The sequence below is a fragment of the Simochromis diagramma genome, unplaced genomic scaffold (genome assembly GCF_900408965.1).
Source record: "Simochromis diagramma unplaced genomic scaffold, fSimDia1.1 OVJJ01000816.1, whole genome shotgun sequence".
Lineage (NCBI taxonomy): Eukaryota > Metazoa > Chordata > Actinopteri > Cichliformes > Cichlidae > Simochromis > Simochromis diagramma.
Genome location: NW_024386908.1, coordinates 10,622,258 through 10,642,413, shown reverse-complemented (window position 1 = coordinate 10,642,413; position 20,156 = coordinate 10,622,258). Strand labels below are relative to the sequence as shown.

General features: G+C 40.2%; 1 protein-coding gene across 2 annotated transcripts in view; it reads left to right on the top strand.

The window, feature by feature from the left end:
• Positions 1–20,156, top strand: part of LOC120735758 (protein O-mannosyl-transferase TMTC2-like) — a 62,607-nt gene that overhangs the window by 22,819 nt on the left and 19,632 nt on the right. The window contains exons 2-3 of one of the 2 annotated variants that reach the window (XM_040035399.1): positions 7,014–7,629; positions 19,105–19,939. In XM_040035399.1, the coding sequence (XP_039891333.1) occupies positions 7,014–7,629; positions 19,105–19,939 (1,451 nt within the window). Of the gene's footprint in view, positions 1–7,013; positions 7,630–13,313; positions 19,940–20,156 lie in introns of those variants that run through there. The other variant, XM_040035400.1, reaches the window with a different exon arrangement.

Genomic DNA, 20,156 nt, shown 5'->3' with positions numbered 1-20,156 from the left:
GGAGACTTGAGCACACATACATATAATACACAGACCTAAATCAGATTAGTTATTGACCTCAACCTCTGTGCATGTCTCAGAAACTCAGAGCACTATATGATCACCTTCTAATCCTGTTAGCATTGGATTAACACACAAGCTCTCTGGACTCTTTACATCCACCCATATACAAGCCCTCTCTTTATCACACTGGCCTTTATCCCACTGTATGTGAGACTGAATTGAAATGAAGATGAAATCAATAAGTGGACTTGGTTGCAGCACAGTTAAAATGCTAATAATTTTAAGAACTCAAAGGTTCCCAAATCTATTTATTGACAAGTGTTTTTATCAGCAGTGTTTTCAGAAGCATATATATATGTCAGTTTAATAATTCAAATACTTCAAAGCAAGGACGATGCAGAGAAAATATACAGATTAAGCTCAAACTGATATTAAAAGAGGTTTATTTTTCAATTCTTTTTAATAGACTATTAGAATCAAATAAGTTAAAACAAGTGAGTCAGTGAACAGTTCATTTGGTATTAAATCTAGAATTGACATGAAAAATAAACACGGGCATGAATGAATTAACAAAGAAATGACTTTAATAGATACTTAAATTTATTTGGGAAATAAAGTGTTGAATGCAAAGGGAAACTAATATTAACAAAAGAAATGAATGGGAAAATACTACAAATATAAATTCATGAATTCATATTTTTGAAATGAATTAATGCCATATTTGGCATATTTGTTTACTGAGTTAGTTATTCATTTATTTTAGATTTTGACATTTGTGTCCCTCCATAACAGTAATTAACTTCAGAATGAAATGGGTGCACAAACACATGATAAGTCTTGCAGCTCTTATTTGTTTACAGAGATGGAAGCTCTCTAATTAAACCCTCCACCTGTACACATTTTCTGCTGTGCCAGTGTGATATGAATTTTCTTTGTCCCCTCCATTGCGGACAGTTTTTCTCCTCGCAAAGTTTTAATTATCTGCATTCCTGATACTTCTGCATAAAGCCAGCAGCATCAGCACCGTGTTTACTTCAGCGGTGCGCCAGACCAAGATTAGCAGTGTGTGAATAGGCCGGTCTGCTGCCGCTCTCTGTCTGTGAGTTTAATTAGCACTCAGATTGCTCAAGTAAAGGAGATGGGAATTTAATAGATCTTGGCCAGACAAGTCATATTGTAAAAGGTTTGGTAGCGAAGCAGGATCTGGAGCAGATAAGGCTTTAGAGGCTGATGGTGAAGATAAAGAGAAAGGTGGAGGACAAAAGAAATGAAATGGAGGAAATGGAGAAAGTGGTGTTGACTTTATATAAAGCAGAAGTGAATTTAAAAAAAATGGGGAAATGGATCTGTATTAATAGAAGCAAATGGAAGAGAAGTGAAAGGAAACCGAACCAAGAGGTGATGATATCCATGAAATAATGTCTAGGCCAGTGTCCATTAACAATCCTGTTTTATGATGATTGGCTAATCCATCTCGTTACTGCTGTCGTGGAGCAGCAGGATGCACTCTGCTCAAAAAGCCTGTAATTCAGCCAGTTCTGATTATGCTAAGTGATGGCAGTTTATACTAGACATGTTTATTACAGCGGAACAAGCTTGCCAGTGTACATGCTGCAGACGTACGAAGCTGGACGAGAGCCCAAATATTTAAAATAGGCTCAAGTGCAGTGTTTTGCAATGTTGTTAATAATGTTGTCCTTTGAGTAAAGGTCGCAAAAAACATGTAAACTAATGATTTATTCACCCAGCATGCAGTGGGAGAGAAATCTGTAAGCTGAACTTTAAAAGGTTGCAGTTAAGGAAACAAGTTTTGGATGGGATGCAGTCTGTTTATCTTGGGATTCAAGATTTTAGCTGATGTCCATACAATATGACAACACATGGAGCCCTTGAAGCCTCGACCCCTACAAGTAGGGGATCCGGTGGCTTTATTGTGCTGGGCTCTTTTTCAGTCTTACTGACATAAATTTCCTCATCAGATGGAGAGCATGTGTTTGCAGACATCTGCCTGTTCTGCAAACACATTTTTTGTGATGCCAGAGACACTACACTACAAAACACCACCATCAGTTTTCAGGCCAACCTTAAGCAAACATGAAATAAAAAGCGTAACAGGAATGACTACTCGACCATGGTGTCTGCAGCATATCTGCAACTGAGACAATTTCTAAGGGTCACTGAAAGTGATTACAAAATTGTTCTCAGTGCTTACTTACAACCCTGAAACTTACTTTGAAATCACAACGATTTACAAGTGTACCTAGAACTCCTGGAATGCTCCCTTTTAGTACTGAGGAGTGCATTTAAAAAAACATACTAAATATAACTAAAATATCCTAAAGTCACTCTTGCAATAGTATTTTTTGTAAAGTGTAATACTGCAAAGTAGACCAGAAGCGGGGTGTTTTATTTTGAAAATTGTCAGGATGCTCCTGTGTATGTCTCCTGTTTTCCTCATCTGTTCTGACAGAGCATGGGAGCCTCTTCTGGGATGTGATCTGACCTTTGAGCAATTGAGTAAATGCTTAGAGTTCTTTCTTTAATCAGTGAACTAGCTCTGTAGACCAAGTTTGTGCACCTCGTGACTTTGATTGGTTGTTAGTGACAGTAAATATAAATCCTTAAGCCGTTAAGGATGTTACGCATTTTATTGCACTGTAGCAAAGGGACAAAATAGTAAAAAATGGTAGTAATATCTGCTGGTATGCTATATTTGTTTTTTTTAAATACATTTACTTTTAAATTCAGTCTTCTTAAAGTTCAGGAATTTGCTTGTCTTTTAACTGGGTTTTGGTAAAATTGTCATTTATGAAATTTATGCAGGGCATAACTTATAATATATTGAAGACACTTTAGAATAAATATTTGTGAAATATTTGTCTGTATTTTTCACATTCAGTGTAGGAAAAAGTCTGGTGTGTGTCTGTAGGCAACAACAACACATGAAAAACCAAATGACTGGTGGTGAGATCACCTCTTGGAGAGGTTCATTTGCATAATGAGAAAAAAAACATACCCAAACACTGAAAGACAGCCAATTTTCTTTCCACTAAAAGCAGCGGACAGGTGAAAGTAGACCTCACCCCATCACAAATTGATCTAAAGAGGGGGAAAAAAATCCCTGCTCACCAATGTGTCCTTTCAGACAATGTGGAAATCCCTCATTACCTCCCCCCACCAAAAAAAAAGGGGGGGGGGGAAGAAAATTGAAAAGCCCAAACCCCGTCCTGTACTTTACGGATTGTGAATAGAGTGCCCTGCAGCCTGCCTGCCTGCCCCACATACGACGTTTGAATACAAAAGACCCCCTTCTGTAAGAGCAATCACTCTGGGAGGCCACTCTATCTGCACCGCTGCAGAGACGGGCCTCAATGAAGCCATCAGCACAGGCTCTCTTGTCACACAATCTCACATGCGCATGCACTCGCAAACACAAAGAACGGACACGTCGCATGTAACCATTTATTCCTTTGCGTGCGCATGCACAGACCCGTTGCCAAACTCTCATGGGTAATGCATTCTTTTCATCCTCCAGTGCCGGGCAGGAGCAGGGAGGGAGATGAGTGGTTGGCGCTGATTTGAATATTTAAATTATTTATCACCGCAGAGTTTTGAGACCCAAGACATGGAGAGGGACACAAGGGAGCTGGGTGAGACTGAATCAAGCCATGTATGGATTTCATGGTGTGCTAACTAAGCGCCCAAAGGGACAGGATGGGAAGAAGCGTGAGCAGAGTTGCAGATTTTCACGGACAAAATATTTATTCTGCTTCAGTAAATAGCCAACTTCTTTTAGGAGTGTTTTGGGATAAGCATAGAATGAGTTGCAATGTGAGATTACTTTAAAGACTTGAATTTTGATAAACTTGGGATACATATATTTTCCTTGTATCCTCAGTCCTCGCTGTCCTCATGCTCCACGCTATGCTGGGACTGTAAATCATTTCTAAAATAACAGCTCAATGTGGAACTACAGTAAAAAAGGAAGAGGCTTTGTAAACTGCATGATGTAATGCACCGCCTCCTTAGAAATATTATATGCTGTAAGTGAGAGCCTGATAAATACACAATGCTTTTCCCTGACAGAACAATCTTGGGAAATGCAGGAATTTACTACAGCTCACGCGATGACAGGACTGAAGGCTTAAAGGAAAAAAACATTTAAATTAATTCCTTCAGCAGTTATTGTTTTGAGACTGGATCTGTAGGCTAATGGGTTGACTTTTTTCCCTCTCTTTGCTGTCTTAGTTATTCTTTTACTTTTATCTTGTCTTCTATTACAGGCTGGCAGTTCGGTCTCTTTCTCCCTGTCTTTTTCTCCCCTGTCCTCTTTTTTTTTTTTATAAGCTCAGCTCTGAGTTACAGTCTGTAGACAAAGGAAGTCCCCAACTGGCCTCCTTTTGCTGTTCCTTTCCTTCCCGAGTGTGCCATGCACAAACACAGAAACATTGCAAAGGATGATCAAACCCAGACAGAGAGAAAGCGGGGGATACTACTGGGTCAGTGTTAAAATCCTGGAAACGCAAAGCTTTTGCAATCAACCTCACATAACCCAAGCTTCTCCTAGCGATATTAAAATAATATATTCAGCCTGGTTTAAAAAAAAAAAAAAAAAGCAGCATTGTCCTCAGAGGATAAGAAAAGCTGGAATGAATCTGCTTGTTGTCATCACCCAGCTGCTTTTAATTGGCAAGTCAGCCCTGAGATCAGTAGATCTGGCTATCTTTTGGTTTTCTCTATGTTATAAATTAAACACAGTTTACTCTTATTTCCTGTTCCAACAATTAGTGGCATATTTCTTGTATTGTGGGCTTCTCTGTTTTTCTACATCCACTATAATTTGATCTACAGTAATATTTTCTTTGTCTGCTCCAGTCACCTCGTAGGTACTCATTAGGCTGCATTCTCGACAGCATGCAACCCTTCTTTGAAAACCACACTGCCTCAGTGATACTTGACATTGCATCAAATTACTATCCATCAAACACTCGGCAGATTTTTCAGTGCAGACACTGGCGTTCTGGTGTTTTCAATCCCCCTTTCATTTATTCAGTGCATCAGTCCTGCTTTTCAAATGCTGCACTTATTTTTATGGCTTAGCTGGCTATAGGTAATTTTGTTTCATTGTTGTAAATGCAATATCTCTTCCATGTGATGATGGAATGCCTTTAGATTTGGCACTTGAACCCAAGGATGAAGTGATGAAAGGTCAAAGTCATCTTGAGTGGGTGTGGGGTGTGGGCCCCGGCACACGCTGGTCACAGGCCTGGGTTGCGTCAGGAAGGACATTGAGCAGAAAATCAATGCCAAATCATATATGCGAGCCATCAATTACACATCCATACCAGATCAGTTAACAACAACCGCCTTTGGTACAGTTGATCACTAGGATGCCAGTGGAGCGGAAACTGTGCTCTGAAGACAGGAGGAGGAGGATCATGGGTAGGTGTTGTCAGAGGTAATAGGTAAAAAAAATAAAGGCCTTTAAATGTAGGGACTGAGGCTGTGAATATGCAAGGACTAGAAGTATTGATGAGGTGGATGAGTTTAAATACCTGGCTTCAACCATTCAAGCCAATGGACTGTGCACAGGAAAGGTGAAGAAGAGAGTGCAGGCAGGGTGGAGTGGATGGAGACAAGTGTGATTTGTGACAGAAGAATGGTAGCAAGAGTAAAGGGGAAGGTTTACAAGCTGGAGGTGGCAGAGTTAAAGATTTATGATTTTCATTGGGAGTGACCAGGAGGGACAGGATTAGAAATGTATGAGAGGAATGGCTCAGGTTGAGCAGTTCGGAGGCAAAATTGGAGAGGCAAGCTTGTGATGGTTTGGAAAGGTGCAGAGGAAGGATAGTGGATATATTAGACAAAGGATGGTAAAAATGGAGCTCCCAAGGAGGAGGAAAAGAGGAAAGTCACACAGAAGGTGTTAGGATGTAGTGAGCACATGAAAGAACAAGGACACGTTTTTTTGTTTTGTTTTTTGTCTTCAGTGGTGACATTTTATATTGCACAATTTGAAGAACAAGTCTGGACAGAAATTGATATAAATTATATGTTGAATGGTTGCTGTATGCATGCAGCTGTGAAGCAAGAATAATTGTTATCTGACATGGCTGTTCATGGTGGGAAAGCAAATGCTGCAAAAAAACAAACAAAAACTGGATATGCACCGCTGCTTTCCACGAAAAGAGGGCTTCATTTGACTGACTAAAGTTTGTTAAAGGTCAGTTTGTTCAAGTAAGTGTCTGGAGATGTTTTGTGACAACACAGACTTTTATTAAAGTGTATGGAAAATGTAAATTTCACTGCAGTTTCCCCTCTGTTACTGATTCCTTTGTCTTTATTTTGTGGTCTCACTTTTCTCCTGGCAAACACTTATAAATATGTGGAATATCTACGCAAGCTTTTTCTTTCACTCACCTGGCTTCGAGTTGTTGTTGTTGTAGCAGCGATCCCATTCATCAGTCTCTGCTGTGATCTTCATTTGTTGCAGTCTGTGACTGTACACGAATGCTGCTCATGTCCCTCAGTAATGAGACGCTAATTACGAGAATCCGCAGAACCTCGGGGGTGTTATACCACCTGTCTGTGTGTGTGTGTGTTTGCAGGTACATGTGACATATGCGCATGCTGTGTGTGTGTGAGAGCTCAGCAGCGTGCACATGTCTCTGTGTTTAATCAAATACTCTGTGGTGTTCTCATTGCATTTGGCTATTAAGTTTAACTTATGAGTGCATGATTAGCAAGATAGAAAACTTGGTATTCCAAATGACTCCTATCTCCGTGTACACAATTCAGATGGATGCTACGTAAGGGCTTCTGCAAAGAAATTCTTTGTTAATACACGCAGTTGAAAACACATTTTAAAGAATGTTGACCTTAAAGTTGCTTTAATGTAATATTTTAAACTGACTACATGCATACTTGTATGTTGAAAATGTTGGCTCATAGCACAAAATATCAATATTAAATCAATAAACGCCTCTGACCTATTCCTTTTGTTCTTTCAGCCGAGCCATCAAGACCAACCAGGACCTTCTCCCTGAGACTCCCTGGACCAACATCCTGTATGACGACTTCTGGGGCACTTTGCTCACTCACAGTGGCAGCCACAAGTCTTTCCGTCCACTCTGCACCCTCTCCTTCCGCCTCAACTACTCCCTGCACGGCCTCAACCCTTGGGGCTACCATTTACTGAATGTGGTGCTGCACGGCCTGGTCACAGCCCTTGTCACAGCCTTCAGCCGGCCGCTGCTGGGTGGGGGATTGTGGAGCCTTTTGGCAGGCCTTCTTTTTGCCTCCCACCCGATTCACACTGAAGCAGTCGCTGGTGTGGTGGGAAGGGCGGACGTTGGTGCCGCTTTGTTTTTCTTGCTGTCTCTTCTCTGCTATGTGAGACACTGTGGACTCCGACCGGTGCCACATGGGGCCTTCCAGAACAGGCAATGTGGTGGAGGCTCTGTCATCAGGTGCTGGGGCTGGATGCTGGGCAGCCTGTGGTTTGCAGCAGCCAGCATGCTTTGGAAGGAGCAGGGGGTGACAGTGCTGGCTGTGTCAGCTGTGTATGACCTCTTCGTGTTCCAGAGGCTCCGGTTTCGCCAGGCACTTCTTCACCTATTAGGAAAGGTAAATGAATTCTTGCCGCCAGGGGTAAATGTCTGTGTATTTTCACTGGCTCTTGTTTTGGCATCTCTGCGCACCCCCAATTTCCTCTTCCTTCCCTTAGAGGTGAGCCTCAGCCTGCCAGCTGTTAATGGTTCCTGGATTAGGTTTTGTGTGTGTATTTAACAAGGTTTTGTTTGTGTGTGAATTGTGTGTTTGCCTTTCATTAGTGGTGTAATTAGGAAAGCTGTTTGCTTATGCAGACTCCGTAGTTGCTGCATGAAAAATAAGCTTTCCTCATTCGCCTGCTAAACAGGAAGATTGGAAGTTTTTCACTTCCTTACAATGCTGCCACCACCTTCAATTTGCTGCAGTAAATGGATACACATTCATGCAAGGAAATCTAAATTAGGATCTCGGACTCATATGCGTGGATACATGTGCATTTGAGGAAACGGGGCTTGGACAGGAAAAAGCTATTTCAGGGGTGAGTTGATTTCTCATTTGAAGGTGACAAAAGGTATGTGCAGAGAAGCAACAGCACATCCTTCTCAGGTGTATTTGGTTATACACACAGTTAATACACAGATGTACACACACAAAGATAACATGTGCTTCCTCTGCAGGGAAACCCGGCATGGCTCAATTTTTCCCCCCCTCTTCCAAAGTTAAGTTATTTAAGGAAGACAACCTTGACGTGGTGACTCATCTGATTATGGGAAAGAGTGTGTGACTCCACACTCCTCATTTGATTAGAGAAGCTGCTCTTCAGCCAACATGATGGCCCTTGTAAAATGCATAACTAGTGTAATAAAAAGTCCCCTTGGGTTTACTGTACAAGGACAGTCTCACTCTAAATGTGCATGTGTCTGCATGAGGATCTGTTTATAGTAATCTCTTCTTGTGGAAACATCTATAAATACCTATGTTTGCTTGAAGGTTTCTGATGCAACCTTGTACAGTTCATCTCAAATGTCTTGTGGCACTCTCTGTTATGTATAGAGTGTCAGCACATTCGTGTCTTCTTTATGCTGCCAGCATTCCAACGAAAACACATTCGTTACCATCTTCTTCAGGAGTTGTTTTTGGGAGAATAAATAACCATGACTGTTATAAGAAATTTGCAGTCAGTGGCCCAGAGAGATAAGAGACCGGAGAAGTCATAGTCTGTTTCTTTATTATGTTCTTGGCATGAGAACCTGGAATTATATGTGCTTTCACAGCCAGTAGACCATAGTAGATACAAAAAAACACCTGCCTTTCAAATTGTACTCAGTCATCTAGTATAACAAGTATTTGCATATGTTGATGGAGAAAAAATAGCCGTAATACAAGCAAAGATACATGAGTGAAAAAGAAAAAACCTGGTTTTAAAGGGGTTTGTGCAACATTGCCTTTAGAGAGTGTGAAAATGATCTTTTACATTCTACAGAAAACATATATTTTATCACTTTTTTTTGTTCCAGACTACAATATTTCACTTTGTATGAAATGAAAACAAAGTAAGAACCAAATGGGAAGTTTATATTATATTTATGTACATAAATTGCCATATGTAGCCATTTTTACAAGATAAAGACTTTTTAAAAATGCTAATGTGTAAATGGACTGTAGTGTAATTTGAAAATTTGGAGGACTAAGAGTTGCTGGACTAGCTATATGGTGCTATATGGACTGCTTAGCAATTTGTTCACATCAATAGGTAAGCTAGGTAAATTAGGTAACGTAAGCTAATTTCATCTACTGAAGCTAATCGATCCAAGAAGTGAAAATATCCCAGAGAAGCCACAAAGCAGGACATACGTGGGTCAGCATGGGGTCAACCGAAAACCAGCCTAAGCTGGACTTGTTTTGGCTAATGTTAACCAAACATAGGTTATATAAAAGATGCCCTGCAGCTAGAAGTGTTACACGTTATGTGGATGAGGACCCAGACTGGTGGAATTTCTGGTAGAAAGGGTGAAACATTTATTCAGGCTAGCTTTAGGTCCTCTGAAAAGACGAAACGCAAAGTCCAACACAGGAACTGAAAACTGTAAAAATTTAAACATAAAGCTAGGAAAAACACTGGGGCAAGATCACAGTTACTCTGAAAAATGACTAGAGGGAGGACAGGAATACCCACACACACAAAAGGGCAAAAGTCGAGACAGCAGAGCGGAACGAGACACAGCTGAACTGAATCACAGAAGATAATACAAAGTAAGCTAAACTAAAAGCAAATTACATGGAGCAACTAACTATCAACAAAAGCAGTAAAATAAAACAGGGAAAATACAGAAACACGAGTGAAGCAAAGACAGGAGACTTACTGACACAAAACAGTCAAACACCAAGGGAGGAATTAAACTCTACACCAACTCAGAAAAGAACTAAATATACTAAGAAAGAATTCCACAAAGCAACCATGACATTAAACAAACCACTGTGTGTATTTCAAAGCTATCCGCTAATGCTATCAACCTTGGTGAAAGCAGTATTCATAAATTGTACTTGCTAATTAATGCTTGATAACAGACTTAAAAAACCAGTGTCCTAAAATTGAAACCCATACTTCTCGGTCACTCTGTACCACAGAGAGGGCTATATTAGTTGTCAGTTAGCACCACATTCTTTGTGCCATGCTATAAACGCTGACTTGTTTTTGGAGTCAGCCTCAAGTGGAAAATGGTACTGCAGGAATTGGCGTTTGTGTGTTGGCGTTTTTTTTAAGCCCTAGAGGTTGCTGCATGTACGCATTTCTAACTTTGAATTTGCGAATTGCGAGCCATCTAATGCTGTATACAGTCTTGATTAGACACTTTCGGCTTATTCAGAGAAAGCTTCCAGGGCTGACTTGAGAGTTTAATGTTATTTCAGCCTGTCGCAACCTGTCTCATAGCTTCACAGACAGAATTATGGAAAGTCAGATTTTATTGTGTGTTTATCAAGCTGTGTAGCAGAGATATTAACAGCAACCTGCACCTCTTTGCCCACACACAATAACCCTGGCCAGCATTCTTGTGCCAGCCCATCAGGTCGGTGCCAACCCCCCAGCAACTCCTGTTGCTGCCGGCACATCTGGCTCATTTATCAATCTGGCAATGCCCTTGTCTGCTGGACTAGTCACAGTTATCTTGGCAAAGAGCTCGTTACGTGCTGGGGCCAGCCGTGGGGGCAATCATTTCCTCCATTATGAGCCAGACGTCTCGGGACGCATGGGAAAACAAGGGAGATGGATAAAGTGAGAGAAAGAGCAAGCGAGGGAGAAGGAAACTATGCTCTCACTTCCTTTCCTTTATCTATTCTTGGTTTTTCTTGCCCACGGTGCCCTTAAAGCACTTTGGGAATGGGGGGCTCTCCTGTTGCCACTGAGGCTTAATCAGTTGCTATTGAATTGGATAGTATCTTAGGTGGAGAGACTGCAAAGACGTGCTTCAGAGAACAATGGTGCATATTGTGATTTTGTCTGAATACACGTTTTCATGCTTTCTTCCAAATGAAGTTGAATAATACAAAATCATCAACATCAAATCACCTGAATGAGCTGCTTCACAGCAGCTATGAACAAAAAAGGAAACGCTCCAAAAGCAGCTCCAGTGCAGCAGAGGGGACAGGTGTGTTTCGACCAGCACTCCATTTCTCATCTTGTTAACTCTCTAATAAGATTGAGATGAGATTTCAAATGAAACAAGGTAGGATGGAGGGAGAGTTAGGTGGTGATAGATGGAAACAGATGAAGGTGAGGTGTTAGAGCCGTGGTGCATTGAGAAAACAGAATGAGGCTTATATCCCAGACATTATGTCTTTGTTTCGCAATTCTGGGTTTGTCAGTTGCAAAAACAAGCATGTTGACAACAGGCCCAAGAAAATAGTTTCTTTTTGTTTGTAGTAGGAAAAGCCAAGGAAAGCCAAACATTTCGTAAACCCAGGGGTTGATGAAATGTTTGCCATATATATATATATATATTATACCTTTGAGTCTAAATACATAACTTAGAAGTATTGTAGCACTGTTATTTGCAGCTGGTGCATGGTGTTTTGGCTAATCTGTACAAGATTATACGCAACCCATGTAACTAACAACAAGAGCCGGGAGGCGTCTTCCCAAGCACAGCTATCTGTTTCATAGCAACAGCATGGAAGGCCTGGGGTTTCAAGCATTTACTTGCATGAAAAACACGAATATCAGTGATTGTACCTTTCAGATAAAGTATTGCATGAAAATCTTTAAATCCAAGGTATGAAATTAAAAGTAGTTCCTTCAAGAAAAATAGATTAGATGTTAGGAATTTATTTACTTTTATCCTCCATACCTGACACGTTGAACTTGCACGTGCAACATCAACGTCCACATCTGCATGGTAATCAAAGATGACGGCAAATGTTTTAGTGGAGGTAGATGGACAATGGGAGGGATTTGATGGCAGGCTTACAAAGTCGAAGTTGAATTGGTGTGGACTTCTCCTCCTCATTTGTCTCAATGAATGCCCCAGACACACAGATTAAGGTTAGTTTAACCAGCTGACGGCTTGATGAATGTTGTGCCAATTATCCTGTAGCAGAAGCATTCGGCTATGAAATGATGGCCCCTGTTGCAAGATCTGCTGCATGCTCTCTATTTAGCTTGCATTCCTGTGGATGCTGGCAAGGCAAGCTTATTTTTTATATACTTAGCCCCCGAATCTTGCTTACTTTGTAAAGTGTTCCAACTAAAAAACACCCAAACATTAATTTTAAGAAACATGTGGTGAAGCTAAAGGTTAAACAAATGTTTTGCTCAGTGGGGAAAATCAGACATAGGGCAAATAACATGCTTGGACCGCTTTTAAAATTTTGTTTATAGGTAAGAAAATGAATGCATCAAGCTCTTGTGACTTTTCTTATGTCATAGGTATATTGAATGAATATCCAGTGTAGTGTCTTATTGCAGTTCTCCCATAAAATTGAATTAAAAAAGGGTATTGCCTTAGAGAGATGCATTTTCTTTTTTCATAACAAAAATATGAAAGCAACAGTATTTCCTAATTTCTAGGGGTTTTGCCATCCATCTGGTCTGACATCTGAAAATGAGGGGCACAACACTATTTCAATATCTGCTGGGTTCTCTTTTATGTACCTTTAACTAGCTAACGGCTACTGCTAGTTGTTAAATATTGCTACTACAGTGCACAAAATGTTCTTCTGGACATTTTCTCAGTGACTAAACAGCTTCAGGAGTAGAGCCAATACCTATTTGCATGTTTCATGAAAAAATCAAGTCCGATGGATTTGCTTTTTTTTTGTTAGCTTAATGCAGATGCATATTTACTGTATGTGGCTAAGTGTAAATGAAAGACTGCATCTGGCTTTCATTCAGAGAAAAGCTTGAGTAATTAGAGGCTTACATCATTTTCACGGGGGCAATTAAATCTGATAGTCTTCGCATAAGCATATCTTTCAAGAGGCTCATTATAATTTTCATATTTGGAACGTGCATTTTAGCTCCTTATACACAGCTCCAATAATAATCAGCTTTAATGATTAAAGTCTAAATCAGATACATGACAGCTCTTCAGCAGCATCACCCAGCCCTGACTTTTACTGTCTCTTTCTGATACTGATGACCTGACATTACACACCCAGGAAGCTCTTTAAAAGTCAGCCCAACATGGACAGCGCCTCTTCTTTGATCAGCTATTGTTCTGGACGGCGTGCAAAGCTTCACCCTGTGACCTATCTCATTACAGGTCTCTGTGCCAGCAGCAGCAAAGCTTTCATGAGGAGAACATTGAGATAATTGGGTCACTCTATCAAAGTCAGCCATTCTCAGTGCCAGCCACGCTGCCGTCTGATGACTTGGATGAGCTGCGCCAAGTCAGCACAATACAGAATACGTTGGAGTGCTGGAAAAAGCACTGAATACGTGCCTCATTGTACCTTTCATCACAGTGTACTATGTCACTGTTAATGCCTCAAATAAGACAGGCTGCTGGATGTTTGTTATAAAAATGCAGGGCGTCCAACACTTTGTAGGCCTTTCCATGCACATGTCATTGAGAACGAATCACCCCAAAGGCACAACTTCAACTCAAGGTTTCTAATCACAAAGGATAAGAATATAAGAGTTTGATTAAAAAAAATGCTCTGCATGAGCTGCCCACCACGTTCCAAAGCATTATGAGGAGTTTGTTTGTTTAAATGGGACATGCCTTAAACAAGAAAAGTCAGGAAGATTGTTTCCCTGCTGTCTTACGTCAGTCCAAGGCGGCTTTAAACAGCACAAATATGAAGTCAACTGTAGGGTGCCTTGTCTTGAAACATGTTTTAAACACTCTGCACGCTACAGTGTCAACAGGCACACCACACACTTCTGGGATTTATAAAAGCAGAGTTAATAATGAGTGGCAGTTTAAGGATGAAGGCCTAGGAGCTATGTTTTATGTGCAGAAAGAGGCCGATGGAGAGAATATTAAGTCAAGGGAGAACGTGGATAATAAAGCAAAAGAGAACAAAAAGTATTTGAGCGAAAGCTTCAGAAATTGATGCTGAATTTCCAAATGAGGATCCAAAGTGGAGGAGATATGTGGGAGAGTATTAGGTTCGGATTTTTGACGCGAGCGTGATGCTACATTTGACAGCTGGCTGGGGATTATGCCAGCCATTCTCCGTGGATACACGCAGATCTTGTTAAAGCTAGTAAGAGTAAGAACCAGTTCCCAGGAATTTCACTCCGACTGATAACGGTAAAATTTTAAAATCACAAAGCCCCTTCAAAACTTTAAAAACAGACCAGTGGTAAGTCAGGGATCCGTTGAGTCTTGAATCCACAGATAACAATGAAAAGCAGTGATATAGATGACTTGCAATGCAGTCTTATTTGAAGACAAAAGAACTTGTGGTTTAAAAAAACTAAATCTTTACACTTATAAGATAGCCTGGACATTCAGGATTATGAATTTGAAGGCAAATTCTCAGTATGCTCACATCAATCACTCTGCTGCTACGTTTCGATTCCCTGCTTCGTAAGGATCCCTGTGCATTACTCATAATCCAGTGGACTACTTTCTGTGTTTACTTTCAAATGCATCAAGAGTACCTGTATTGCCTTAAACAATGCTGACACTCTTTCAAGAAAGCAGTTTAAAGGCCAAGATAATACACAGGGTGACCATTTACTACCATCTGTCTCTGATGCTGTGTGATGCAGAATGACCCTGTTTACTATAAACAGTATACCGGCCATGCATACTGGCCACTGCTGTATTTGAGTGTCCAGTGTGTAAATTTGTCTGCTATGCTGTACTTTACACAACAGAGAGGTAAAAGTAGCTTAAATGCAATGCAGGCAATTGTTTTTTTGTACTTTTTATATTTTACATTTATATTTATTATTGAAACTTGCACCAAGGGAGTGGCACTCCAATTTCGTTGTACTCTGTACAATGACAATAAAGGCTATTCTATTCTATTCTATTCTAGGCTCACAATCCCACAATTCGGTTTTAGAGTATATAATAATGTAGAGATTAGCTTCCTGGTTTAATCCAAAATATTTTGCAAGGCTTTACATCAGATGAGAGAATGCGGTTTAAGCTGTGGTTTCCGTGTCTGTGGATGCCTGGAAACCTAAACTCAAAATGTACTACACAATAGGCACATAAGCACACGTTCCACGTATGTGAACTGGAAAGCAAGATGACAACCTCTTGACAGTGCGCCCGCTTAAAAAGAGTAGAAACGAGGGAGTGGAAAACCAACAATGAAATGCAGTCGGAACACAAAACAAGCATTCAATTTACTCGTACTTCAGTGCAGTTGATGTTGACAGTGCATGGCACTGCAAGTGGGAAACGCCTTTTGTGTGAGCCACAGAATTCTGTGAAATAACCACACCGATGAAGCAAGTAATAGTTTGTGTCACGTGTCTGAAAAGGTGCTATACCTTAGCTTCTCATGCCTGGAGCACCTTGCCCATAGTTAAAAAGCACCTTGGGAATGGTAACAAAATTGGATAAATGTCAAATATCAAAGATGCCCTGACACATGCTCCTATGACCTCAAAATAGCAATTTACTCTATAATATTTGGATGAGTTCTTTGCTAAGTGGACAAGATAAACAGACTTTTATAGCAGTTAGAAGTTGGATCTGTTAAAGGACTGATTGTTTTGTGTGAAGAGGGTAAAGTTGGGTTAGTGGAGATCTGTTTTCAGCTACCACATAATATTCTGCTGAGGTTAAACTGACTTTCCTGATGCAGAAAACAGTTTCCTCTAAAATGCACTAACGAAAGGTGGTGTTAAGAGTTATTTGCTCTCTGAATTTGTGAAGGCGCAGTGGTGCATCACTGGAAAGTAGAACTAGCAGTGCACCCCACCGTTCTGCAGTTTGAGATGTGTGTTTGTGTGTGTCTGTGTGTGCAGCTGATTGCGAAATCAATTAAGGAACAGTTTAGAAATAGACAAGCCATCGAGTAGCAGAATGAAACCCATTCAGCTATACCGCAAATGACTCTCTTACAGGAATTGGCTAATCTTCCAATACTGAGCAGAAGTAGGTTCCTCTGTCAGTTGCCTCTCTTTACATTCAGTGTGGTCTCATCCATCAATAAGCACATCCCACCTTTTCTTGTGTAAAAGGCACTCTATTTTATCCTTTGCGCACCACGTTTTGGCATCTGAATCAATATCCAATTTTTCCTCGCTCATTTGCCCCCTGCCTCTCAGAATGCTCTAAATGCTGAAGTCCTTAAACTGGTCCTTTTTCATCCTACAGTTGACAACTGATCTAGTGTAACTAGGCTTCTTGCCTCATCTAACTTCTCCAAAGAGACCATGCTTTTCCTTTTCAGATCTGGAGAAATCAACAGTTTAAGTGGAGCCAGCAGGTCAGGGTAGATGCTAAGCCTCTTATTCTAATCCTAGCATGGGCGTGTTATGGATAACATGAGCACGCGTGAGCTTACTCGAGCATGCTCATTTCATCAGAGTTCATTAATGACACGACTGATTTGCTCTTTGTGCATTGTGAAGCTGTAAGAAATGGCAATTCATATTGCATAGATTATACAGCGGAGTATAAACGATTACTATAGTGAATAAACTTACTTGGAGATAAAAGCCAAAGCTGTGCTATCCTTTTCAACAATATGAGTTGTATGAGCTCTTGTAGTAATTTTCAGATGTATTAAAGCTTTACGGGTGATAATATGACTACTAGACCAAAAGTATGTGTGCTCCTCCTGTCCTGGGCATTGATAGTACACATTATAAAAACATTGTGAGCATGCACTTGTATACACACAGAGAGCTCAATTCCCTCAGGATACTGTAGGTTCAAATAGAGTTCATATTACAGCAGTGCTTGGATAATAAATGGCCCCAGAAAATAGAAGTTAGCAGCATCTCTGTGATCATCACTCATAGTGTTATGCCATGTTCAGCACACAGTAATATAACTAACAAACACTTTTTAGTTGGTGTGGCGCCACACTGTCTGTGTCAGTAAGTCTTTGACTATATGACTTTGAAGAGTAATCGGTGTATAAGAAATGAAGTCAGATTTGCTTAATCTTATCAAAAACATACCACTAAATCAGATTTGAGCAGTAATTGATTTCAGAACGCATCATGTCAAATTGTGGTATTGAGGAAGTCTGGCGTCACATCTGACAGATAGAAAACCAAATTAAAATGGTCTCAAAAGCATCACTGGTCTTACAGCTCCCTCAGATTTCACCTAACAAATGTAATTTAACCAATCTGTGACCAAATGTTAACCAATCAAGGAGATCATAGACTGTAAATTATAGATGGACATTGCTTCTGTAACGTCAGCCATTTGTGTATACTGCATGCTGAAGCCTCATTGTTGGCATTTTGATTTGAAGGTGTAAGTTGGTTTGCATTGGAAGGATACAGATAACTGCTAAGGAGCTCTAAGAGACTAAGAAAAATACTAGAATATGAATCATTAAAACAAGGGCTCAAACTTCTTAAATGGGCTGTACCTCAAAACAGGAAATATTATTTGATTATTTGATTAACTCTGTTAAAACTGCTCCGAAAGGCACTGACTATCAGAGATTCAGCTGAGTGACTTGAATGGGTGAGGTGAGGCTTAGCAGAAAGATTTTGAGTTGAATTTTGAGATAAATTATAATATTAATTTTAATGTAGAATTTCAACTTGCCTACAAATGTTTAAGAGGTTTCTTTTTATTTATTTATTTATTTCAATTTATTTTTTTCCTATTAGAAGGAGCGAACTTCCATAGAGACCAAAGCTGCAGTTAAAGTGGATTAACTCCCATTTGGAGCCTCAAGCGGCTATAAGAACTGCAGTTTGGATTGTTTAGTTTATCTTTCTGTGGAATGGGGGGGGGGTTGCTGCGTGTGATCTGACAACCTTGTCATGTCTTAAAAACTGTAAACCAAATTGCAGTGAAAGGATTTTTATTTTATTTTAAAAAATCCTCTTTCTACTTCCTTTCAAGCATGTGCTTTATCAATAAGCAACAGAGCTCTGTGCAAAATTAGAAAGGTTACACAAACTCTATTTAGTTCAAATTTTATGGGTTCCTAAACAGTTTGGTCAAAGTTGTTGCGTGACAGAAAAAAAAATAATAGTGATTATGTTATAGAAGTAATGCTCTTATGAGATATAAACAGCATAGATCAGAACAATGAGTCCTAAGCCGATTACCAGTCACACTTTCTGCAACAGGCAGAAAGAGTTGGGAAGAAAACCTCCACTGTTTCAAATTTACTTTGGAGTTGCCTACAATGAGATCAGAACTGAGGGGTGTGTGTGGAATACTAATAAACTGACATTTTTTGAAGTTTGTTGATTTTTTTTCTATTCTTTGATTTTGAACTTTGACATTTTCTCTTGTTATCTTTAATATAACTTTCTGAACATCAAAAATGTATTGGCAAACCAGTTGTGAATTTCAAACAAAAAATATTTCACCACTTTGAGTAAGACACATTCAATCTGAAGCAAATATTTCATCATATAAACAATCCTGTTGCTTCGCACTGAAACTGACATCAACGAGAGTGCCCTGCTTTCCAGATCCTAATGTGTCTTTCACCAGTTTGCATAGTGTTGTTTCTGGCTTTTTGTGCATTTTAACTTTAAGAAGTCTGCCAGTGTTGCAGTATAATTGTTCACGAGTGTGGTTTAAACCCCAGGCAAAAACATTCCAGGGACTGTTTTACATACTTTCTTTTTCTCTGTATTGTAGGAATGAAAAGATAATAAATTAAATAATATTTAAGCAAGTGCATATCTATAAATTATAATGAAACGTTATTACTTATTATAACACAGAAAAGGATCTTGTTCATATAGACAAAAAAACACAAACAGGACTATGTTTTGCTTGAGGGCTGATTTTAAAAGGTCTGATATACGTTTAGGTAGCTGTCTAGCAGGAAGTGCAACAGGTGTTCTTGAACACAGACAAAAACCTTTGGCTTTGACCTAAATGTTGATTTAGGTGTTTCCCTTTAACATTTTTTTCCCCTACTTTTCAGAAAAAGAACATCAATGTTTTGCTGAGTCTTGGCATGCTAGCTTCCTGGGGAGCACTCTTGCTGTCAGCTCGCCTCTACTGGATGGGCAATAAACCTCCAAACTTCTCCAATTCCGACAACCCTGCAGCCGACTCGCCTCATTTCCTCACTCGAATGCTAACGTTTCTCCACCTGCCTGCTGCCAACGCCTGGCTCCTCCTCTGCCCTGACAAGCTCAGTTTCGATTGGTCCATGGATGCCGTGCCCTTGGTCAGGTCCTTGGCTGACTGTAGGAACCTTCACACTGTTGCCTTTTATGTTGGAATGAGCATTCTGGTTTTGTTTGGCCTTCGTGGTCCCACCTCCAAAGTCAAGGAGACCAATGGGAAGGCCCATGTCACTAATGGGAAATCCATCACTAATGGTAATGGTTACCACGCTCCTGATGCAAACCATAACACAGAGCATGGCTCTCCAAAAACCGCCCTAAATGGCTCAGCTGGACTGCACCACTGCCCTCCACGGACACCCCTGCCCCCTACAGAAAGCCTAGTACTATTTTCACTGGGCATCCTTTCATTGCCTTTCATCCCAGCCACTAACCTATTCTTTTATGTGGGTTTTGTAATTGCAGAGAGAGTACTATACATTCCCAGTATAGGCTTTTGTCTGCTTGTTGCTGCTTGTGCAAGAGCCTCGTTTGTTAGACTGAGGACTAGAGGCTGCAAGGCTGTGCTGTTGTGTCTCTGTATGGGTCTAGTACTGCTGAATGGACTCAGAACTGTTCAAAGAAACAAAGACTGGAGCAATGAGGAAAACCTCTACAAGTCTGGGATTAATGTGAATCCCGCTAAAGGTAAGAAGGCCACTGGCTATCTTTAGATGTAAGTAGGAATCCTCCTACCTTCAGCCTAAAGCAAGGAGCAAATTTGAATGACTGAATTTTAGAGCTCAATTGATACAGGAATTTTTAGGACTGATAGCGATGTTTTCTTTCCAGCAGGTAGAACTTAAACAGAATCTTCATGTGTAGTTATTTATTATTATTAAGATATGCCAGTACAGATATGTCA